The sequence below is a fragment of the Harpia harpyja genome, chromosome 18, assembly GCF_026419915.1.
Source record: "Harpia harpyja isolate bHarHar1 chromosome 18, bHarHar1 primary haplotype, whole genome shotgun sequence".
Classification (NCBI taxonomy): Eukaryota; Metazoa; Chordata; class Aves; order Accipitriformes; family Accipitridae; genus Harpia; species Harpia harpyja.
The window spans coordinates 6,319,112-6,345,095 of NC_068957.1; the positions used below are offsets into that span (position 1 = coordinate 6,319,112).

Sequence of the window (25,984 nt, forward strand, 5' to 3'; positions counted from 1 at the left end):
TAGGGAAGTCTAGGAGTATGGGAACAGATGTCTGCTTGCCATTCATCACTGGAGAGAGATTTGTGCATCAGTGTTGTTGAGGCTGATTTCTTTCTTCATGCCTTGAGCAGAACCTTGACCTTGCTGGGGTCTAGGAGAGTAGCTAGTCATCAGGCCTTGGCTAGCACTTCTGCTTTCTGAATAGCAGATTGCTGTCAGATACTAGTTAGAAACATCCAGAATACATTGATACTGTCTTCAGTATTGGTCAGACTAAGGTATGCCTGAAAAACAAGGGAGAGAAGGTTTGCCCCTTCTCCCATAACATTTGAGGCAGTGATCATTTCAGTCATGAGAAACAAGCTGATCACTACTCTTCTATCAGCTAGAAAATGCATTGATTGTGTTCAGATGATTTTGTGGGTTTTTTTTGAACGTGGAGAGGATTCATGCTTTTGAGAAGCTTTTTCAAAATTTTTATAATCATTGGAGCTCAGTTGCAGTTCTCCACTGTACAAGGACAGGGTTGAGTTGGGAGAGAATTAAGGTGCTGTGGCCCTTGCCATCCTCTCCAGAAACCGTGATGGTGAAGACTCAGGGGCAGCCATTAAGCCAGGCCCTGTGAAACCCAGGGCAGGTTGTCACTCCGGCACCTGAAAATTTCTTCATCTCAGAATTCGTGCTTCAGAGGATCTTTGTGATTAAATTACGGTGAAGAAAAACGGGAGTATCTTTCATGTCTGCATTCTCTTTCAGCTATCAATCCAAGTAATTGGGTAGAAAAAAGGGTTGAATGTTAAAATTTGCTTTTGCTTGTCTAATCAAGGCTAGTTGTTACGTAGGACCAAAGCTCTCAGGGTGGGGGAGTGAACAGAGGAGAATCCTGAACTTTTGGGTGGTGGTTTCATTCTATGTGCCATCTTGTAGCTCTTTTCCTATATGGTAGCAAATAGCAATCACATTTCCACTCTGGTGGTACCTGTAAGTCAACAGTGCCTCTGGGATCTTTCACTGTGAAAGGTGCCATATAAATGTAAGGCAATGATATTATCTTTATTATCAATTAAACTTTTAGTGCTCTGACAATCTGGCATGCAAGGTGCATCAAATTAACTCTAGCTGTGATTATTTCTAAACACTATATAAAAGGAGATCTTGCTATGCTAATCAAATTGAAAAGGAACAAGAGGGCAACTCAGTTATATCAGGATAAAATCACTTCAGCATATTAGAATCTGCACAGAAATATTGTCATTTTCTTTTTCTCCCCCCCCCCCCCCCCCCCCCCCCCCAAGAGATTTGTCTCTGTTTGCAAAATCTGAGCTGGCACGTCCTTTATCTCCAGGGAGTTACTATAGCAGGATTGTTGATGGCATTTTTGTAAGAAATTATACTGGAGTTAGCACTGGAAATACTGTGTGCTGCTGCAAGAACTTGAGACTTCATTTTGTTAGAGTAATTGCACCCCTCCCACCAAGGATGTGTTATTTTAGGTTGATTATACTTCACACTTCTATTTATGTTCAAGATATTATAATTAATGTTTTTTTTCCAGAGCTGTTCTCTATGCCTGCCTTTGCACATACGCATGTGTTACATGCATATTTTTAGGGGTTCTATATATTTTACACGAGCCTTGTCTACATCATAGTCTTTGTTAGAAGTATTCAGAAAACATGCTTTATGGTTTGTACAAGATTCATACATTTAGCATAAACTAAGTTAACTTACTGGGTAAGTTATCCTTCCTCCTTATTTTTAACTGGAGGGACGTGTTTTTACACACCGTTAAGTACTGCTACCTTTCTGGTTAGAGGTGACTGTGCGTCGGTGAAGGATGAAGTGAATCAGCATACCATGCAGCATTTCTAATGTGTCTGGTAATGCTTTTGGAGGAAAAAAGATTTTACATCTTTCAGTGTAGCAGTGTGGCCAAGATACATTTACTAGAATTGTTTTGCCAGTGCTTCCCTTTGGGGGAGTTTCTCTTTCTTCTACACTTCATAACATAGTATATTTGAAGAATGTTTTCAAGTTTTCTCTTTATAAAAATATAGTCAAGTTCAAAACGGCTGTGCGAATCAAGGTTCTCCCATCCAAGGATATTTTCTAAGCCAAATTCTGTTGGGGAGTTACATATTTCTGAACTACATAACAAGTTTTCTGTTTGTAAAGGTAAGAGCAGGCTTTCTGTAGAAGTGTTTTGCCCGTCTTCTCACCACTCCAAGGTGTGTGTTAGCAACCTGCAGAAATGGATACTTAGCAGATCTCATTAGCAGATCTGATCCTGGATCACTTTAAAAAAAGTAGATTGATTTATTGAGCCTTTTTTTGAGTGTAAATTACTGCCATCTTTTTTTGCCAGAATAACTCTCCTAAGCATCTTCAGGTGGTTAGCCAATAAAGAGCTGTCTAGTGATATGATGTTTTATACATTTTCAGGTAAATGAAAGATAAAAAGCAATAGCTAGCATTTGAGACATTATGCAGATTTAATAGGGCACTTAAAAAACTTTTTGGATTCTTCTGTAAACTAATGACTAGATTACAGTCACCACATGTATATGGGTCTTCCTCTGTGAGGGTTTTGTGTATAGGAATATTTTTATTTCATCTGTGACGCAGCTGAATTACATGTAGGTCTTTGTGAATTTCTGCATGGGTACTAGCAATCTTTTTTTTATAACTGGATAACGCATAATTCTCACTCTGCGGGCAAGAAATAAGATAGAGAGGATGGGGCAAATATTTCTAAGCATATGGTGAATTTACTAGGCCTTTGTGAATGATAAACCTGTTAGGGTTACCTTAATAAGTAGTTACTACATATTTTCTGTAAATTACCACTAATAGCTTTCTGGTGAGGTGTAGGTAGATAGGTTGATCTGCCTATACTGTGAGGGTGAGATACATGAGTAGAACACAAATACGTCTATGTGAGGAAAATGTAGATGAGTCTTTTATTCTACATACTGATTTTTGGCACAGTATTTTGCCTAGGAGGCAGTAAATAAACAAACAAATGGCCAGCCTAAAACTATATAAATCTGAATGGATTCCACAAGGAATAGGAGGAATTTTGCAATCTTTCTGACTGCAAAAAATCCTATGGTTTCCCTGGGACAAATGTATTTTACCAAAGCTTACTGCAGTACCAAGGCTATGTGTTTGCCTTCACAAAGTAGTGTGGGTAGCAGTCCTGGAGACATCATTTTCTGTCATCTGCGAACATGAAAATAACTTCAGTGAGCATGGCAGCCTGATTTACTGTTATTGAAATGCTGCCATCTCAGGATGTGCATCATGTATATCTGTGTTTAAAAAACAAGTGAATAAGAAGAAAGGAGAGAGAAAGAGGAAAGACTTAAATCTGGAAGTATTTTTTAAAATAAACCGGTTGTTTCCTACCAGGTGGAAATGTAATTGAGAAGGTCATTGATGGTTACTGCCCTTCTGTTTTAAATCTCACCAACAATATTGCTGCTACATGTACATATGCGTGTTTGGAGTTTTAGTTGTTTAACCTGGAGATGGTTGCATTATACTACCAATTAAAACACATATTCAGTTTGTTTATTGAGTTCTGTTAGAATAACAGAGCTATTGCCATATCAGTTTTGTAGCAGTGCAAAGATAGTACTTCAGATGAGAAAAACTGGGCTGTGGGTCTACATATGTGTGTGTATTGAGATATATCAGTATTTCTGTATGTAAATTTATGAAAGAGTTTGTACAGTTTTTAGATGTTAGTCCTGATGGATTTTAACTATCCTCATAACACTTGAAGTAGTTTAAATTGTGATATCACTTTTAATGCTATCCAAGTAATCTGTAAATCTCTTTCATTTATATGCCTCTTTTTTATCATGTTTGAACCCTAGCCAGCATGTGACATTGATGTTAAACTGAAAATTAATGGAGTATCCAAAGAGAAGTAGTGCAGGAAGCCTCCTTCTCTGGTCAGCTGTAACCATGGTATCCGAAACATTGTCCAACGTAACCTCTTTGATACCTTTTTTTTTTTTTTTCCCCTCTCAGAAAGAGCTTTTATCAAAATTTCTACAGTTTTCCTGTTGCACTGACACCCACATTCATTTCTTATCGGTTGAGAATACACAGCTGGATTTTTCTTTATTTAAAAAAAAAAAAAAAAGCCCCTGCTGAAAAGGGAGATAAATGTAGTTCAGAAAATAAAAAAGACTATCTGTGTATGTTGAACTGCTATCTCATTGTATAATCCTGTCTCTTTGAAGGTTTAGCTTTTCTCTATAGACCAACAGCATATATAGAAATGTAGGTTTAGTAGCACTAGGCTTTCTAGTGCTATTCTTGTTTGGTGTGATAGAAGTTTAAAAAAACTTACTTGGAAAGTGAATTAATTAGTCTATTGTGCTTTGTGATGGTGAGCTGTTATGAAGGTATCTTAGCTTTAACAGGGCTCTGGGTTTACTGACTGTGGCGAATACAATGTAATCTGCAAGGTGGCATCTGCCTGTTGGCTAAAGCTCACAGTTGAGGCAGGAGAGGCAGATTTTGCTTCTGATTACCAGTGGCTTCTTCTCTGACCTCGAGCGAATCACGTATCCTGGCTGTACCTCAGGACCTTTTTCTGTAAAGTAGCAGTTTTACACCCCTAACTGGTACTTCCCCCCCCAGTTTTGGGTGTGACACTCAACAACAGATGACCACGTTTAAAGTTTTCTGTTCAGAAATTGGACTTTTTCTGCATCACACTACAATGTAAAATTTGTTTGTGATGACAAATGAGCAGAAGGTTCAACAATCTTAAAATTCCGTAAGCGCCTCAGCAGCCATGTGGGCTTCACAAGGGGCAAGAGCAACTCTTCAGTCTTCCTGAAAAATCATTTGGTCCCCAAATAGAAGCCACGGTATGCGTTATCCACTTGACCGTATACCAAATGCACATATTTGCCTCCTAATCCAAGTGGTACAGTTTGCAGTGTGTTAGGGAGAATTACTAAAATAAGTTAAAATATCACGATGATCCATACATATGTTCTGTGAAAAGCACGTGAACCAGATAGTTGTTACTTGTATGTAGTTGGAAAGTGGTGTTGCGTAACGTTTAAAACAAAATGAAGCAACATGTGAAAAAGCATGCCATGGTGGTATAGAAATTCTCTGGGCATGTGCATGTACATAAACACATATGCTTCATATGCTACAGATAACAGTGTTGCCACCTATTGATAGAAATTTAAGCTTCATATAGATGTTTAGAATATACTCTATATGTATTATATATTAGATTATATACGTTATATATATAATATATTTATTAGCTAAGGTCTCCTTCTGGTGAGACTGGCAAAGGAAATGTGTATTATTTGTGGAAGAATAGCTCTTATAGGCTCTGATAATACCATAGTGTTATAAAGTAATGGGTGCTGTTCAGAAACCAAGAAAGGATAAACGTTATAAAAGAAATCTAAAGCTGCTGATGCTTTTACATAACTTAGATGCATGATCCCATTGTCAGTGGCAGCTCTTTGATGAACGAAGTAGTGAGTGTGTCTGGTCTGCAGGTTTCAAGCTTATCTCTGTAATTTTCATAGGGATGAAATGAACAGTGGAATAACTAGCTAAGTAAATTGAGGCAATATTTAATAAATGTTTGACTGCTTAAGCTGTACTTCAAAAATGTGTTCAGAGTCAAGTTGTTTTCTATTAATTGTACTGAAGAGGTGATACAGATACAGTTTTATTTATAAAATAAACAAATACCTATTGGCATTAAATCTGATACTTATGGTGAAAAATGAGTATTATTTGGAGAATAAAAGGTGGTTAATTTACATTTCTGTTTGAGAAGACTGTTATGTTCCAATGAAACATGTTTTCGTTTTTAGAAAACAAATGAAAATTAATCAGAAGTTGTCCAATACATACTCAGAGCATTTCCATGAAAAATGAGTGGGAAAATGTGAGTGCTGATTTATAGTTGGGGAAAAAAATTTGACCAATGAAATATTGTTTGTATAGCTGTTAAGATACAGAAATTGCATGTCATTGTCTTAAGCGCTCAACATTTATTCTAAATTAGGGCTCTTTTCAATATTTATCAGTATTACCGCTTGGATAAGCCCTTAGATTTTGGAGGTGTGCAGTAAAATGTATGATTGTGTTTTGTCTTCCCTGACAAACACAGTTTATTTTCTTGAATATTGCTTTGCTGCAAATTAATCCAGCCTATGATGTCTCACGTATGGGTGAGCATCTTCCCCGAGTTCCTCGCTTGGGTTAGCCTGAAAACCATACAGCAGATTTGGCCACTTCAGGAGACAGGCTACAGCCAGGGATATTTTCCTGGCACATTCCCGTTTGTTTGCAGAAATTTTGTTTGGGGAAAATTTTGTTTCCTTGGGGAATCCTTGAGACTTCTGCATATGCGCAAACCTACAGTGCATGTACCACACCGGTAATTTGTGCATACGAGGCAAGTCTGAGGCATCTGAGTAAGCTGGATTTACTGCATGTGCACAGATTAACTGTGCAGTGGAGGCACAATGAATCTAACATTTCCAGAAGCTTCAAACTCCCTATGCCTGTAATATGTGGGGTATAAGCACAATATTTCTGCTTGGGGTTTTGCAGACAGAAAAGTGGCAACCCTTGTCCTGCTGTCCATAAAGATCTCTGCCTGTTAGGGGATTGATTCTGGGAGAAAATACTGGCCCAAACAGTTCTTGGATATTACCATCATATACCTTTTCTTCTGTCAGTAAAATGCTGTTTTTCCATGGCAAGTCCTCCCTGACAGTCCCAGACAAATAATGACCACGATACCCATGTGTTATAGTAGCCTTGGCTTTTTTTTTCTGTCCCCTTGGGCTCTGTGTTTAAGGATGGATCCTGTCCCCGAATGCGCAGGGAAAACATCAGCCACGCTTCAGTCTTCTTCCTTACCCTGAGCTTAGCAGTGCGAGGATTGTATAGTTTATAAGAGTACTTCAGAAATGGTGACGGTCATGTATTTTCCAATATCCAACTGCCAAAATGCAGATTCTGAAGTCTTCAAAGACTGTCTGTTTATATTCCAAAATCACGTGTTCTTAAGATGTAGTTTATTTCATTATAATTTGAACAAGATTACGCATGAATAGTCTGATAGGGGTTTTTTTGGTACCATGAAATTTTAATGCTTTTCTGCAGGGGGCTGAGGTAATTCTCAGGGCTGGTAGACAAGAGTTCCTGTCACTCTTTCAGGTGAAGCATAAGCAAAAATTAACCTCTATTATAGGCTATGAGAGCTGAAATGTGGAATATTAGCCCATCTTTGAAACACCTTGTGTAGCAGTATGCAGCCATCTAAGCTATATATGGGCACTATACTTTCAGTTGGGAAGCATGTAAACAAGAAGGCACTTAACTGCAGCGTTAAACTGCACACTGAAGTGAAGCAACAGAAAGATCAGAAAAGATGATTGAGAGGTGTAGAAAGCCAAACAGGGAACATGAGGGCAGCATTGGGAAGAAAAGCATTTCTAGGGTTTTGGATAAAGAACTACAAAAAAGAAACTTAGGGGTGAAAAAGATTCTTACTCATAAATTCAGGGAAGTGCAATTTTGTGTACTCATTGTGAAATAAATAGATACATCAATTTGGACTACTTGGGTGGCCCCAAAACTTTATTTCCATGGCAAATGCCATATATTAGAATGGCATAGTATTTGTGATTGAAAAGTGCAGCTTCTTAGCTGTGAGCTGAGTTGAATTCTGCGGCAGAGTTTTAATTTCTGCTTGTAGTTGTGAACAGTTTGTTATACAGATATCAGCATGTCAAAATCAGCAAGTCATGAGAACTGTATGGCCTTATCTATCTCTCATTTGTCAAGAGTTGATAAGAAACATCTGCATGGCTTGTTCAATCTGTTAACTGTATGTATTCATCAAAGCTTAACTGACAAGTAAAATGTACCCAATAATATTAGACTATGGGGATGACCTTTGCTAATAAGGCAGTCTAAGTTACATCGCACGTGGTGTACACTAAGCCACTTCTAATGAAATGGTATTTTGAAATGGCTCTGTACTATTTAGTCCCATTACTATCACTATAGATAAAGGAGAAGTGGTGCATTTTCTTGAAAGTAACCTTACATTTCATAGAAAGTAATTCAAGGAATAGGTAATACGGGAAGAATTTTTTTGTTGGGCACTAATGTTATTTTTAAATGCAGTCTTGTCTTTTGGTTTGGGAAAGGAGGAGTGGGGAAACCTTGACACTTGTATGCCCTAGAAGTTGTTAAGACTTCTAAAGCACCTTGTTTGGGGGTTTTATGTTGTTTATTAGTAATGTCCAGCATTATAATATACCATTATCTCTAAAAGTAAGCCACTAGAAATAATAGTGGTTTTAAAATTTATCCTTTTAAGTACTCTAATGCAGTGGGAAAATTCAGTATATATGGTAACATATGAGAGGCGACGTTTCCCGTACCTACTTTTTTAAAACAAAATTGTATCATTGTTAATCCTCAGACCTTTAGCAGAACTATGTTCAGACCTCAGTGTAGTATTGGTAGTCTCACAGCCAGGGAACCCTTCTGTGAAGTAGGAGGAAAGGGGTTGTGATATCTTCAGGATAAAAGGAGAGATGCAGAAGGAAGCATAAAATATTGGAGAAACAGACTGCCTGTAGAAGAGGACTGGTTCTGAAATTCCTATTGAAATATTTAACTATCTTATTTCAAATGAGAATGAAATTGAATACCCAAAGAAATAGGTTTGTTGTGAGAAAAGGGATTAACATGGCAACAATTGTAGCCCTTGATAACTCGCTTAAAGATCTTGGTTAAATCTCTTATTAGATTTAGCAAAGATATTTGTTTCCTTTACCAAAATGATAGGTTTAGTGTCTTGCAAGGGAATATTTGATAGAAATGCTTTGTATCGTATTATCCATTTGTGGATTAAGCTTGCTGAGCTGCTGGAAAACACTGTGGTAGTCCAGAGTTCACAACCTTAATCTGATTAGGCTGTTTCTGATGATTAACTTGGACGTCTTTATTTATTTATTTTAAATCTGGGAGACCATAACTTCTTAGGAATCTGTGCATCTCTGCTGAGATCAACCTAATCCTGCTAAAAGAACTCTGAATTACAAAATCTAAATTGACCGTGGAGTTCACTGCTTAATGTGACTCAATCAGAAATAATCTTTCATTGGTTAGGAATATAGAGGACTGGATACTGAACTGAAGAACCTGACAGTTGGGAGTACTGTTCTTTATTTCTTTAGTTATGTTTTTGGAATAATACGGACATGATAAAAAGGACCACATGATACAGGCTGTGCAGTACCAATATCCCGATGTTAATGTCCCTGTCAGTGAGAATCAGCAACGAATAGATTTCTACATATTTTTTTGTCGTTACACTACACTTTTTCTCAATTGATCCATGTTTTCTGAGCAGGATACTTCTCATGGGCAGAATGCTTCACTTTTTACATGATTCTTAAATGTTCCAGGTAACTTTTCGCAAATGGATTTATTATTGCAGTTTAAAGATTAAATTCATGATATGAGAATTAGTATCCATTAGCTGAAATCTGAACGAATACTTTGTCAGCCACACAGATCACTAAATGTGTTGCTTTCTTATCCTGTCAACACAAGCAATACATACATTTATGCTAAAGGATTATTTTTTATGATGAACACTAGTATCCCTAGCAGATCCATTTTCCATTTTTATGTGTTAATGAAAATGTATATTCTGTGTTAAGTTTAGGTTGTTTGTTTTGATGTAAAAATGCATTTGATCATTATTAAACATTTATTGAGCATTTCTCATAACCATTTGACTTGGAAAATTATGATCAGACTAGATTAGCATGTTGAAATTTAGTAGATAAACACATGGTACTCATTAATTTAAGTCTTTAACTTTCAGTAAATATGATAATGTTGATTACATTCCAGATTTCAGCCAAGATATTTATGCTATAAGAATTCAATTTCTCATGTTTTCTTTTATGTTTAAACTCATCAGGGAGATAAATTTACTCGGTGTTTTGGTCAACTGATTAATTTGGGATCTGTATGCACCAACATTTGGATGCTATCCAAAAAAAGTAATAAATTCTTAACTCACTTTTTAACATTTTGTGTGCCACACACTTTCACTGAAATATTAACTTGTCTTTTGCTTTCCTTCTACTGAATAGATAAAGGAGGATTTTTAATTCCGAACTCACCTAATACAGTTTGTTATCTGAATTGCTTTTGGACTGTAATACGGCTTAAGATGGTTTAAAGCCAAGTTATTGAAGTAGTGCGGCCTCCAAACATCTGTGGTTGTAAAATGGACCCTCTCAAGCTGCTAATAAGACACTTTTTTTTCAGTGTTTCTCCCAGTGCTTTTGTAATGGTTATCTTAGTTCTCTTATTTGAACTTCAGAGAAGAAATCACAGGATTATGTTGCTAAATTCATGCAGTTTGAGTCTGAACTCATTTATGCCACTGTGCGTCAGTGCAGTTCACATCGAGTTTTAGAGGAATGCATGTAGATTTTTAGAAGAAATGGAGATTTTAGAAGAATGCATGTTCCCACCCCAGAAAAAAAAAAAAGTATTTCTAACACTCTAAGCCAATAAAGTGGAGAGTATTGCAGCTCCAGCGGTTTCACTATATCTGCTCAGTCCTCACTTTGAAATATTATTTAAGAGGATAATATTGAGGATGACCTTAATTGTGTAACTTGTAGGTTTGTAATCATAATGAGCTCGTTTTTCCAATCATAAATTATAGAACTATCAAGTGAGAAAGCATTCACATTCCAACAGTTGTGTTTCTTGGTGTCTGGTTACTGCAGTCATTTTCATTGTGTTTTTTCTTTTCTTTAACATACAGAAACTCCTCTCATCCTCCACTGGAGGATGGTTTATTCATTTGTTTGTTTTGCTAAGGTACTAGTGTTACAATGTTTTGAACACCTACTAATTTCCTAGACACTGTATTTAAGCAAGAAACTTAGGTAGGATTGTCACTTTAAAGAACAAAAGACCTTTGTACTTTGCAAGTTTTTACAAGACTCCTGGCACTTGACTCTAACAAAAAAAGTTTGACAAGAGCTAGAGGGAAATCGTGCTTCATTCTCAGCAGTTTTAAGTATTAAACAAGAAGGTTTCACAGAAAGTCACACAGATTGATGTGTTGTTGAGACATGACTTTTCAAATGTAGAATTAGCTTAGCATTTCAGTAAGAAGAAAACTCCTGGGCTACTGGACTGACCTTGAGATTAATTGAAATGAAAGCGTTTAGGAATAATAAATGTTTTAGGAATTAAAGGCAAAACAACTTACTAAAAGTCTTAATTAAAGGCAAAAAAATCTAAATAGAAATATCTCTGTGTTGTTCTGACACAGGTAGCACACTGGCCATCATGGTGTTGGAGATAGTAATACCTGGAAATGGTTCTGGTGAGCCCTGGAATCCTTGGTCCAATTCTGTATGTGTGCTCATCCTTAAATTTATTTAAATCAATTGTAGTGCTGTAGTTGTATTACGAGGCAACAATATCTGTTACATAAAGCTTGGTGTAGCTATAGTTTAACCTTTTTTTCTTTTTGTATCCTTTTTTTTATTAAATAGTCCATTAACTGCAGCAGAAAAATTCAAACTAAATCTCTTTTCTCTTAGTCTGCTGATGGTAATTTTTTCCTTCCTCCAACTATTCAGCTATTTCCAGTAACAAGTTGACTTTTTCCTTCTTTTTGTTAAAATGATGTTCACTTTGTCATGCTCATTCAATACTCTGTTCCCTAAATATATAGATCAGCTGAAGCCACTGGAAAAATAATTGTTTCCCCTTCAAAGTGCTCCATCTGGGATGTCACCCCAGGACCAGGTTCTACTGGTCTCAGAAAAGCACACGTAGAACAGTCCATACAGGACCACAGCCACTTCATTTCTACCCTTGTTTTTCTGGCAGCATCTTCACTGCATGTAATTCAGAGTTGACTGTTGTAAGAATTGTATGTAGGAGTAGGAATAAGAGTTTGATTTATATGTATTTTAACTGTGATTAGGTCTCCAATCTTGATTAAAGCTTAGGTGGAAGTCTATTAATAACGGGTTTGGGAATTGTTGGAGCTGAAATGAGAAATAGGCCCTCTAATGACAACTTTAGTAGCAAATTTCATGTTAATGTTTTTACTTTAGACTGCAGATGTGTGTTCCTTGTAATTTTATAAGGGTAAGATTTAAAATATTAGAAGATTCTATGTGTGGGAGGAATTTCTGTGTTTTTTCTAGGAAGTAGACATTCGCATAGATTAAAATTCTTCTACTTGCAGTATTTTTGAAGCCAAAATATGTTTGTAAAAACCATAAACAAATACCACCACTTCAGAGCTAGATGCTTAGTAAGTGAACATGTGTCAGAACCTACACTCTAGTAGTATATGCAGACTTGTGCTTTTAGGAAAAGGATCGCACTCTGCATCTACAGTGGTTTTGGTGGGGTTGGGTGGTTGGTTTTTTGTTGGGTTTTTTTGTTGTTTTGTTTGGTTTGGGGTTTTTTTGTTTTATCCTGGACCATGCACTTTTGTTCCGTAATTATACAGGTTACTGTAGGTGGATATGAAGCCTGTATTTTATTTGGTGGTCTTCAGAGGAATTAGTGCAGATATTTCTCAAGTCTTTTTTCCATTATTGGTAATAAAGATCTTATCCTTAGTTCACAATGAATTCCAAAGACAGTATCAACTTTCAAAAAAACTCACCTTGACAGATTACCATGTTGCTGTAGGAGCAGTCAATATATGTAAACAATTGTTTAGACAGTTTTGCACAGTATTTTCACTAAAAAGTAGTTTTGTCCTTTCAAAAGTATGTAGGACCTGTATCTTATGCAAGTATACCTTGTAATATGGAAGTATACCTCATATTGCAAGTCTGTTATGCAGAATGATGTTCAAATTTGGTGGATTTTGAAAATGCCAGAACTGTGTGTAGCCCCAGACATTTCACAAGCTAACAGTCACTTGGATATGAAGTGCTTCTGGATGTATTTAAAGGTCTTCAACTGTATACGAAGATTTCTTTTACTACAGAACAAGAAATGACTGTTTCACTTTATTTTGAATGTTTGGTACTTTCCATTTACTTTCAGTGTAACGTAATAGCAGTAACTCAGAGTTAAGCTTTTAACAGTGCTCTTCACAAGATTAACGTAATGTATGTTACTAGCCTGTCTCCTTTGGTGCCTACAGTCACATTTTACCTCCACGTTAACACCACCTTCAGTGTTAACGTAGCAAACAACGTGCTGGTAAAATGGTAGCATTTAGGAAGGTATCCTTAAGCTACACAACTTTCCTGCTTAGACAGAGGAGATACTAATATGAGTCATCTTTAATAACAGTTGACAGAAACCTTCTTGTCATATAGTGAATTGCCCAACTTGAGAACTCCTGTACACCTAAGAGCACTGAAATGGGTATTTAGAATTCTCTCCAGATCAACAGTGATGCCAATTGTTTTCTAGGGGAGCTTATTTATGTGGCTACTTGTGAGATGAGCTATGTGTGTAAGTAATGATTTGCATGGTGTTCTTTTGTCTCTGAACTTCCTTAATTTTAAAACATAATACTCTGTTGCACCTGTATGGTGCAATTTTCTTCGGCAATGATACTTGTCACTCAGCATCATGTTCACAAATCCTCCACTGCTGACTTGCTCCCTTGTGCAGATCAGCAATGGCTTACTTCATTAATGTCACAGCTACTTTCTTCTGCTTCCCCAAGCACCTTGTTCATGTAAACCGAAGTGCAGTTGAGATACCTGTGCTGTGGGGAATGTCTCTTTCCTTCCATTACCATGCTACCCATAAAACAAGACAGACCAGACGTGCAGATTGCTTCACAGAATGGAGGAGAAATATGGGGACTGCTTCAGTGTGTTGTTATTCTGCACAAGACCACAGCATGACACAGAGTAAGTCCGTGTGCGTGGCGTATTTCTTCCTGACCTTTTACAGCATTGTGTCGTGGAGCAAAGTGCAGCAGCCAGTAACCAAATTCTGATGGCTGAGTCTCCTTGCAGCTTTGAGTGTCTTTGGGTATTTACAAACCAGGATATGAAATGTGGAATGAGAGTTAACATCCCTCCTCAAATGAAAGCAAGTTTTTTTGGAAAAAATGAAATCACTAGGAGATGTGAAAGGCAGGTGCCCATCTCATAACCTCAGTAAGAAGGCACTTGATACAGGACAATATAAAAAAGGATATCCACTGAACCAAATATAATGCAATTCAGCCATAGGTTAAAGAAAGGTCATTTTCTTGCCTTGTTGGCTGGAAAGAGACAGCAGAGCCCTAACATATAATTGTGTTCTGTGACAGTAAAAGGAGCCTTTTGGTGCTTTGGGAAAGGAAAGTGACATTTTTCTTGCTCATGAAGGAAACACAGCTTCACATTAAACGTTACTACAGTGCTCCCAATGTAAATAGAATTAACATGAGTGAAATTGCTATCCACACAACGTCCCTAAGGAAAAATGATTCACCAAGTCAACAGCACATCCTAATATTAAGGCAGTGATAATGATTCTGATTTTTTTTAAATGCAACTCGTATACGTATGTGTGCCTGTGTACATACATATATATAAAAGCGATGGGCAAGAACCACATATTTCAGTTTCATCCTTCTCTTTCTTCTTGCTGTGATTTTTCACCTGAAGTAAGGGAGCTGAGCTAGATGGAGTCATTGCACAAGCACTAAGGAGAATGTATTGTTGGCAAATGTTTTTGCAGGGTGGTCACAGTGATAGTAATGTATTAGGTATATGATGTAAGGGCTTAAGTAGCTGAGAGTTTTGAGAACTTACTCCAAAAAATCAAGTGTGGCACAGTTTCATTTCTCCTAACTTATGTACCCAAGGTAGGGTTGTAGTTGTCTGGGTCTCACTGGGTCACTGGGTAGTCGCTGGGGATACAGAGGCTATTGATGTCTTTCTGAAGGTTCATCTTCCTTCCAGCACCTAAACAGGAGAGTAGGACCACTTGACTTGTTAGACACTTCTGTTTAGTTTCTTGTTTAGTAGGAAGAATTAGTAGCAGCAAACTCCCATCTGTTGTTGAACTGAAATTGGTTATTGCAGAATACCAGTTTCCAAAAAATTTGTCTGCTTCAGTCCCTTTTGTAGTATTCTTGAAACAAGTACTGTTGATAGTGGTGCCCAAATTAGGAGAAAGGACAGTATCTGCACCAGAAGCACTTAAACAGAAAGAAGACATGGGCAAACAGGAATTGGTCAGTAATTCCTCATTGAGATGTTTTGGTTTTATCCTGTCTAGGAGTGTTAAGAGGTCCTGCTGAGAAGGTGCTTTATGTAGTAATGGTTTACTAAATACAACCACCACTTCTTTCTAAGAAATATTTTTGAGTAGAAATGATTATTTTCTAGTGAGGTAAGGATTTTTTTAAATATATCAAAACTTGTATGTTCTTCAGTGCAGTTGCTAAAGTTCTTGGGTTTTTTCATACATAATTGAACAAATTCATGTTCAATGTTGAACCTCTGTCTAAATTCGTATGGTATTTTTGTATCTACCTGAAAAGTTTTCCCTAGTATGGAATTGTACATTAGTATGGAACTAAATGGCCAAGCCCTTTATAAAGCCATAACAAACACGGCTGAAACCCCATGTCTGTCTTTTCTCTTTCACCATGAGAAAAGAAAATAATTAGCTTACCTAAATTAGCTCTACCAACAGGGGGGTGGGTGGGCAAGGGGGAATTTAAGATTTCAGAGGCTGATTTTAAAAATGGGCAAGAAGATTTCAATTGGACTTTACCATGTTAGAATTGTTTAAATGTAAAATCAGTGCCTACCTGTTATTGTATTTTTGTAGAAGAGAAGCTACATTTTATGGGAAAATTGCTCACAAAGATGTAGGCAAGAGGCTACTTGTAATGACAGTGCAAAAATTGTCCATGATGCTAATAGGCAGAGTATGTAAAAATGTGAATAACGCTTAAACAATACAGGAAATTATTTCCTGTTCTAAAGTCCAAATAAAAGAAGGCCCTGGCATAAAAGGCTATTTTTCCACAAACACACTAGAGGCATAATTGCATGTTCTTAGTCTGTTGCATTTCCTTATGTAGGTGAGCCTTTAGACGACATAAAGCTAGGGAATACTCCCACTCTTCAGTGCCACCACAACCTGCACTGTCTTTGTGGAGTGCTAAAGAAAATGGTATAATCGATTTGCAAAAACCATAAGGTTGTGGATGGAGAACTTATCTTAAATTAATCTCTGCCAAGAAGGCTCCCACAGACTGGTAAAAATGGATATATGCATAATATTCTTCCAGTTTGCACTACAGAAGACTCTTGGTACTTGGAGGAGAAATTTCTAGCAAACATCCATTACAAAGGATTCTCTGTTGAAATGAGAACAAAGGTTCCACTGGAAAGATCTCTGAGGATTCAGATGTACCTTTTCATAGGTGACATGCTGATACAAGCCAGTTCTCGAGGGGCTGCATCAAGGCATAAATCAGCAGTAATTTCAACCCTGCAAGATCATAGCACTATCATGAACAGAAAGAAAATCAATCTGACACCAGCTCAAATAAAGCAGTTCTGGGAGTCACAGTATATAGTACAAGTCCACTGGGAGGGTCTGCTTGTCAGAACAATGGCAGTTGAAGACACTGAATACTCTGACAGACATCAAAGCAAGAAGAAAAGGAACAGTAAGATCAGTTCTCGGGCATGATGGTGTCAGGCACGCAAATAGCAACCTGAGCGATGCTTCAAATGAAGGTGATGCAGATGTTGGTCTTGTGGTCAGGCAGTAGTCAGGTCTTCCTGCAAAAAAGTACTTCAAATGCCTGTAAAGCTTTTTAAGTTTTAACTTAGTAGGTGATGTCAAAACTGCGTAATAATTGATGGTATTTCTTCCTAGAGTTAGAAGAGCAAAAGTTAAGAAAACTAAGTATTTAGGAAAAGACTGAAAAATTCTTACACGCTGCTGTGATAACTTGTTTGAATATCCATACACTTGCAAGACATTAAACTACAGATCATACGCCTACTGCAAGTGCACCAACGTTTTGAGCCTGTACTGGAAATAAACATGTTACTGAATCAATGCTGCTTCTAGAAGTCCTAGAAGTTGTAATGTAGCAAAAATAAATGACCCCTAAAAGGTCATAAATTTAAATATGAACAAGCCACAGCAAAGCTGAGGATTAGACAATACTAGAGAGATTCTGATAATATTTAAGATAACATGTCCCATTAGAAATATTCAGCTAGAGGTGGTGAGCTGTGTCAGCGTTTTGTTTCAGAGATTTTTGTTACGTGGGGTTTTTTGTTTTTGCAAGTGGAAAAGAAAATTGCTAGGGCCCCTTGAGATCTACCAAAACATCTTGTGGGATCTTTCTTAGAGAGGAGAATGAAAACATAAGAATAACACCGGGGCGGGGAGGGGAGAACCTACCAGGAAAATTCCCTTTTTGTGACTTTGTTCACCGTGATGGCAAATGATCAAATCTTTTGCCTCATCAAGTGTGATGGTACTTAGACTTGTTCTTATGCTTTGATATCCATAAATACTCTGGTGAATAAGTCTAGTTTGTTCAATGAAGACTTCTTCCTTTATTCTAATTAGAAACAGGATAAGTGAAAATGTAGACAAAATGGTTTTAAATGCCATTGCCAAGGCATCCTAGTATCAGTGACAGTCTAATACTTGAACTGGTTTTTAGATGTTCCATGGCATTGATGTGTTGTAAATTATTCTTATGTGCTAACCTTATTGTGCTACAAAATTTAAATTGGTATCTCAAAAAAATTAATAATGTCTAAATGGAACATGTTATTTTCAATTTTTGTAATCTCTGAGCCAACTAAATTAGATTTTAAAAATTGCATTGTTGCTAATTAGGTCTTACTGGGTCTTAATTAAGCACACAGTTGGAAAAGAGACATAGCAGTAATTATCTCAATTTGATGGCCATACAATTTGCATTATCAACAAATAGCCAAAGCATGATTCAATTTTCTTGTGACATATAAATGAATACAATACTTGCTACACGTTGATGTATTTTAAAACAGCATACCTTCCAAAGGACAATACTTTGTTACTCCTGAATGAAATGAAGATTCTATTTTTCCTACCTGCATATATATAAGTACGTGTATGCCTCACTGTGGTATTATATTGTTAGATAAATGATAGCACTTGCATAGTGTGTATATATAAAAAAACATTGTGATACTGTTTATGTCTTTACTTCAGAAGAGCTCCAAGATTAAACTGTATTCTCATAGCTTTACTAAGTGGAGTTTCCTAATTTTAGGGTTTTATAATGCAAAATTATGCTCTTGACACCAAAACAGTAATCATAACAGTGGAGAGCAACCTGAGCTTCCATTGACAAGCATTTTAACACTTCATCTGGATACATTTAGTACAAAGAAGTGCCTAGTATATATTGGAAACATCCTATACCATGGGAGGAAGCTTAGTTGTCCCAGGCATACTTGAATGTGAGGGGGAACATCCCTTGCTTCAATACTATTCTCTTCTTATAATGTCTTTTACTAAGAAAATACAGCTTTGACCGTACATGCTCCCTGGAGTAAAAAAAGACTTCTGAGAGATCCATATAGGAATGTGGATCCTGTAATCTCAACCTGCTGTCAAACTTCCTTTACCTCTTTCCCTCTATTGCCCCTACCATACAGTTAGGAATTAAGTTGCCAAGTCATTAGATGACATGCCCATGTGTTCTGTACCAAATCTGTAGATGTCAAGTGCTTGGTTAGTTTTACTTAAGCCCAGACCTTTTCATGTTCTGCAGGATTCCTAGTTGAAGCATCGAGATGCTTAGGATACTTTTCACAGTGGTTTCATTATTTGAAATTAAAAGTTCGCACCAGGTGTTAAACAATCCTGATTATATTGTAGGATTTCCTAAAGTACAGTTCTTCAGAAAGACTTAGAGTTCAGGAGATATTCAGAACCTGTCCAGGATGTATCACCTCGAGTCATGGATGTACTTTGTCCCACAGTAGTAGAGCTTGATCTTTTGTGCTTGAACTCCCATTACTTATGCTCACTAACATTGAATGATGGATTTCCAAAAGAAATCATTAGGGACTTGTGTGATTTTTACAGTCAGTGGCAATTCTCCAAGTAAAGTGAAGGGCACGTTTTGGCCAAGAATTCTGTATCACAGTTGAGTAGCTGACATAACGTATGTTTTTCAGTTCACTTTCAGTCTTGCCATATGCCACAAAATACTGCAACAACCTGACTTTCTTTACAGTTTTGTTCCATGGTGTTTTCTCTACGAAACTTTGGATAAAATGGGCAACACTTTGAATTACTTTGTTAACTAGAATTAAATTAGACTCTGAAATTTTAATTTTAAATGAAGATGATTAAATGTGAAAATGAACCTTATTCCACTTGCATCTATCACAATGACAGATAAAAATGTATGGGCAAGTGGATCCATCCATGGGTTAAAGCAGCACATCCTCTAGGGGGGGTGTTAAACCCATGGTATGTCCCTGAAAACTGCATTTTGCATTTACATATCTGATTTAGAAAGATATGTAAAACCCCATATTCACACATTGTTTTCTTTTATCTATACATCTGCTCTTTTTAAGAGGTACTGTGTAGTCCCCTTGCAGGAATAACACAATGTCTCGATATTTCACAATCTCACTCATACACAGAGAAATACTGGGCATGTCATACCTAGTCATCCATACTTCATTATGTCATCTTCAAACATCTTTTGATGTGTTGATATTTTATGATCCACAGAAAATGTTCATGTGAATTTTGGTTGCTTCTTGGTTTTTTTTTTTAAATCCTGTTTCTTCAGTCAGTCTTCTAGGGATTGCTCCCAATTATTCTTTCTTGATTTTAGTATGACTTTTTTCCTTCCAGTGGAAAGTATTATCTGCTTCCATCCTGCAGACTTAAGCAGGCTTTCCATATTTCTTCATAGTGCTATCTAATTCCATGCATCATCTAGAAACATAATTTGTTCCTGCTCTACTGCTGCTCCACTGTTTTAACTGGTATCATTCTCGCTACATATAACTGTTCTGTAAAACAGAGAACTTTAAGGATGACATAAGAACTTCCTTTGTTTTTATAATATCTAAACAAATATTTGAGGGATATAGTTTTGAAGGTATGTACAAGGTCAGAATATTTTTTCTTTTTGTTTTTCTTGGTATTGCATTTCTCAAAGGTTTAACTCAGGAATGTTTGCTTTGTTTTGCCTTTCATATCTTACAGTTTTGTATTTCAGAAAAGACTTGCAGAATAAAGGTGCTATTCTTTTTGCCTTCGGCAATCCAGAGCTGAAATACTTGCTTAGTAGTTCATTTTCAGAAACAAGTGGTCTGAAAAGGTAATAAGCAAATGGTAGCTTTCAGATAAGGATATATGTTGAAAGAAAAGAAATATAGGAGGGAATTAAGCAACTGTGGAGCTGGGGTTTGTAGTTGATTGAACGGCCCTCTGAGAATGAAAAATGGAATTACAGGAGGCTGCCTTCTGAATTTAGGTTTTGAATACATGCAAACAAGGACTGTTTCCTGATTATATTTTAGCATCATAACTGCAATTACATTTTAATTCTATGTAGTTTGTAATATCTGAGTATTGGACATAATGCTTAGTTGAGGCCAAAAAGGTTACAGTACTTCATGTTTTTACTCTTGTACGCTTCCAGAAGACCCTGTTCAGCTACATCATACTCATTATCATCCGTATCATGACTTCTCCGAATAAGTCTGGACTTACTGGTAACTGGGTATGCCACTGGTGATCTGATGGGGTTGATGGTGGCTAATCAGTATGGACATTTGCTCATTAAAGGGGCACCCTGTCAGAGCAGCCTGATAAGAATTTATCCAAAGCACTATTAAAGTAATGTGATCTCTGTGGTGTCGCTGTATCTGAGTACAGAGCCTCTATGCAGTATAAATGCATACAGTGAGTTTTCTTCTAAAATACCTATTGATTAGTATGTGCACTGCAAACGGCCTCATCACAGGCTTTCTCATAAGCCGCAGTTATCCTAACGTTATTGCACTTCAGAGCAAGTAGGATTCTGATCTAAGCAGAACTTGAAAGTTAGGTGGTTGATGTAAAATGGTTTTGATGCAAGTGAAATTTGAAAATAGTTTGTAATACACACAACGTGCATTTAGAAAGTTGCATGAATCATACATTAAAAATATAAATCCATATATATCTATATTAGTTCCATTGCTTAAAAGGTGGTGTTTTCCAATCTAATAGAGCTTTCTGACTTTTTTTTTGAATTTGCAAAAGTGTTTCATTGTGAATTTAAATGATTAGGTGTGTATTTTTCTACAAATCTGACTGTAAACTGTATATGATAGCTATTTTAATGTATGGTTGAGAATTGCTTGCTATTCAGTGCCTAAATATATATTTCATATATTTACATTTTTATGTATAATAAACATATAATATTTATATATTTTGTAATATTTTCTGGTTAAATATTTTGTGAAGCCTTTCAATGACAGAACAGTGATGGAAAGGTCAAAAAAGTGCTGCTATTTGTGAGGAGGAGAGCATTAAGACACTTACACAAAGGTCACTTGCAGGAACTGTAAGCCTTTATGAGACTTTATCATTTTGCTGACAAGGTCAACTTGTTATTGATCATATTTTGTTTAGTTACTTGAAGGCCAGTTATTTGAAGAAACCTGTGTAAACATCCAGGCAATATTCTTTATACTCCTGCCCTGTTCCAGCGTTTTGAGTTGCTTATTGCGTTGTCTTTTTCCAAACAAAATATGAAATAAGGTTAAAGTATTTGATTGCCAGTGTTTAAATTCAAGTTATCGTAACATACCATCATTCATTAAATTTAACTGAATCTCTTACTGTAGAAAAGCTTGAAGATTTGATCTGGTTTTTATCATGTGTACCTGATTCATAAAAGCATTTTTTGATGAAAAATTTTAAGTAGTATTTTTCCAGCTCTTGCAAATGGTTTATCACCTGCTTTCATATCAGGCCAGGTAGCTGTGGGTTTATGAGACATTACTGCCCTAAGCAAAAATAAAAGAAGCACAAGTTGAGCCTGTATATGAGAGGAAGTCGAAGTTTACTGTGACATTTGACGCTCCGGTGCTGTATCTCCAGCCCTATGTGAGCCATTAGCATCGCTGTGTTTTAGACGGCTTTGGCAAAATTGGGTTGGGGTGGAAAGGGAAGAGTTAGCCAGGTGAGATAAAGATTTTCTTCCTTCAGTTGGTGAACGAGTAGGCAACTCGGGATCTGTCTGTGTTACATCTGTGTCTGCATCCTTCCGCCATACAGGGTGTAAAACTTCGTGTTAAGTTTTCCTGGTCTTGTGCAGCATGCACTGAAGACAGCGAGTATTACAGCCTGGCGCTTAAGTGGCTTGGTGAACAGTGTTACGCTGAGAAGAGTTGAGCTGTGGCTTTGCACACATGTGCCAGGCATTTGCACCCCTGCAGCTGGAAGTGTGGTAATGCATGGCAATGGCTGGAGACAGTAGTAGAGTCCCCAAGTAGGGGGAATGTGCTGCTAAGGTTGTGATATTCATAAATTGGTTGTGGTTTTTAATCATTCTTGCCCTTACGTAATAAGGAGTAATAAAATCACAGCTTTTAAGGGGATATTTCATGGAGCTTTTACATTAATTTAGATTTGAGAAAATGCACATCCTTACATATGAGAAGATAGCACATACGAAAGTAACGCAGTGAAAGAAAAGACCTGGATCTGTAATGAATCTAATATTAATTGCTTACATTAAATTATTTGGTCTGTCTGCTGCCTTGGTTAGCAATGTTAAATATATTTCTGCTACAGACTGTTCTCACAAAAAGTGAACGACTTTGGTTATTAAACCTTGTTTTAAAGGAATAAAAATAAATCTTTGTTAAGTAGTTGGTTTTCTGCAGCCTAAGTTTTACAGGTCTCTGTGCATCCTAATAAATTTTTGTTACTTGTTTAAAAAAAAAGTCACTCTTGAAACCTCCCACAAAATAGATATGCAGCAAGGTTATCTTTTAGGAGGAACTTCTGTGTATTTTTTTTTTTTTTCATGAGTCAAGGTATATAAGTATACTACTAATTTTTCCAGTAATGAGCTAAATTTGTCAGGTTCATTGTTTTGCACTTTTGAAAGCGGGATGCACCGCGTGCATCTGAGGCTGCTCGCACTTGTTACTTTCATGGCAAAATTTATTTCCTGCCTACTGCATCTTCTTAGTGGAGGGCCTTAATTTCTCCTCATTTTTCTCTGGCTTCTGTACCATCGTCTCCATTTGTTCTGTCAGACAGGATATATAGTAAGGCTTTTTCCTGTCAGTAACCATTTCTACAGAGTCATCAGGTAATCTTTTAAGCCAACCCTGTGCTTGTAAGTCAGCACCTTTGTGTTCTTCTGTCGCAGATCAGACTATTAAAGCAACTCATAAAATGAATACTGAACTTCTTAGGCAATAACAGGCAACGTTGGCAAATAACAGTAAATTATTTAGGCAAATAGCTTTAGAGAAGCAAATAGTGCTTATTAGTAACTTGTCTACAGAAGCATCTTAACACCAACTTGATATGGTGCAATCAGTCCAGAGCACAAAAAATTGTATTCATTGCTGAAGCCCCATGACACGCTTGTCAGCCAGCCTTGGTCTCTGGCAGACTGTCAGCTGCTTAGTTTGTCTTTTTTTTGTTCTGTCTCTCTCTCTTGAAGAGTTTTTTATTGACTTGGGTGCTTTTAAGCCCACTTTGTTGAGTAGGAGATATAAACTGCTTTTTAAAATTTTTTATTTATTTATTTATTTATTTAAAATGTTAGAGCTCTTTATCCAGGTGCTATATCTTTCTGAAGAGCTATTCCATCTCACCTTAAATGATTGGATGAAACTCCCTGAGATTTTTGTGTTTCAAGCAAAGACATGTCTTTAACCTCTCTCGCCAGATAGCATCCTGAACGTGGGGAAGGGACGGCATGCACTCCACGGTGTTACTTCTACCGTCGTGGTCTGTCTCTCTTCATGCCATCCCTCCAAGGGTTCTGTGGGCCTGGATTTTCTTCTTCTGTTACTATGTTAGAAGGCTGATTCCCTCGTCAGGCCATGTGCAGTGTTTTTCACTCTTGCTCAGGAAGGTGGTCCTTTCTAAAGTATTGGGAGGACACACAAGCAGGAGGTGAAGTTTTGCTATGCTGGAATGCAGTGACAGCTACCATCAATTGTTTCTCAAAAATTCAGATAATTTCAGAAGTTAAACTCATCTCTATAGCCCTCTAACAAGAAGTGCTTTCTGTAGGGTTTTTTTATGTTTACCTTTTGTGTGTTTTCACTTTTTCTGTGGTTGTTTTTGGAGATTCATATTGTACGCTCACAGCTGGCAATGTACGGGGTTAAAAGTCCTTGTTGCAGATGGGAAAAGGGCTGATATCAAATGGAGTATTAAACTTGCTTCCCTCTGCTGCTTACCTTAAAATCATTAAGAATCTGAGAACAATTGCTTTTTAATTAAGCAAAATCTTTTAACTTCTATGGTTTTGGTCTTCTAGCAATAATATTTACAGCTGCCTTTTTTGTTATGTTTCTTTTTCTAGGTTAATAGTATCTGTTAATCTAAAAAAAAAAAACAAAAAAAAAACCCAAAAAACCAAAAAAACCCACCCCAAAACTTATTTTAACAGAGCTCCCTGTTTGTGAACGATGCTGCTATAAAAGGTGTGCCATAACCCCTGTTATTTCATCTCAGTGTTTGCCTTAAATTAATGATGGAGGCAAGGTTACAGGACAAGTGCACCAGTTGCATGTGCAGCTGCAACCCACTTGATTTTAATGATATTGGATTTGAACATCATTTTAATTATATACAAAACTGCAAGCTGCAGTTTGGAAGGTTTCAGTGAGGATCAGTATAGCCCGCATGTTGGTATGAGTTTAGACAGGAGATGCAGGGGGCAAAGGGGTTTGTACTGCAGGGTAGAAGCTTCTTCCTGTTGAAATGTCCACACGATCTAAAAGGAAAACGTCCATTTCTAAACCGTCGTATGCTCTGGTAGAGTTACAGTGTGGTGGATTTTTGTTTTTACTAAGTCTGGTGGTTTTCTAAAGTGTGAAGTCTCTTATTCTTGATTAAATGTAATTTACAGCAAAATACTTCAAAAGAGTGAACTTTCTGGTTTCTAGGCTTCATATTTTAAAAGATACAAAATGTTATTTTCACTTAAGATGAATATGCGTCCCTTTAGAGAAATACTAACTGTTCCTTCTTAGTTTAATACCAAATATAAGTTTTTGTAACATATTTTGTGCATAAGGTACAGTTATTGCTTGGTCTAATGGGATAGTGCTTAAGATTTGGGTTTATTTTCTTTTCTTGAAGTTGCTGTTATTTTAATTCTATTTTTAAAAAGTAAAACAGTAAAATAAGACATGTTCAGATTCTTTCCTGGATCATAGTGATATTAATACAATTTAATTGGTTTCCATCAACTAAAAATAAAATTTAGCCTTTGTGAGCTAAATTTATATATGATATCTGAAATGGTTTATTGTTTGGTTTTTGTTTTTTTTTCCCCAGGACTATTTCCTTAAGGAGTTCCAGTTGCTTGTTTTCATGACTTTGAGCCTATTTAATCAGAGATGGAGCAGATGGACTGCAAACCCTACCAGCCACTGTCAAAAGTCAAACATGAAGTGGATCTAACTTACACAAGTTCTTCAGATGAAAGTGAAGATGGGGGAAAGCAAAGGCAATCTTATGACTCAAGAGAAACTCTGAATGAATATAGCCAAGAGCTAAGACTTAATTATAACAGTCATAGCAGAAAAAGAAAAAACATTGACCAGTCCACGCAAGGTAAATTGTTTATTTTATCTACTAATTATTTTCATTACTCTCTGATTACTTACTATGAAACAATATCATGTTGTCAGCAGACAAG

At 36.7% G+C, this 25,984-nt stretch overlaps 1 protein-coding gene across 3 annotated transcripts in view; it reads left to right on the forward strand.

The window, feature by feature from the left end:
• TENM1 (teneurin transmembrane protein 1) overlaps positions 1–25,984 on the forward strand; it is a 346,769-nt gene that overhangs the window by 64,646 nt on the left and 256,139 nt on the right. For all 3 annotated transcript variants that reach the window (XM_052813749.1, XM_052813752.1, XM_052813750.1), the window contains one exon: positions 25,621–25,899. In XM_052813749.1, coding sequence (XP_052669709.1) covers positions 25,683–25,899 — 217 coding nt within the window. In that variant the 5' untranslated portion in view covers positions 25,621–25,682. The remainder of the gene's footprint in view (positions 1–25,620; positions 25,900–25,984) is intronic.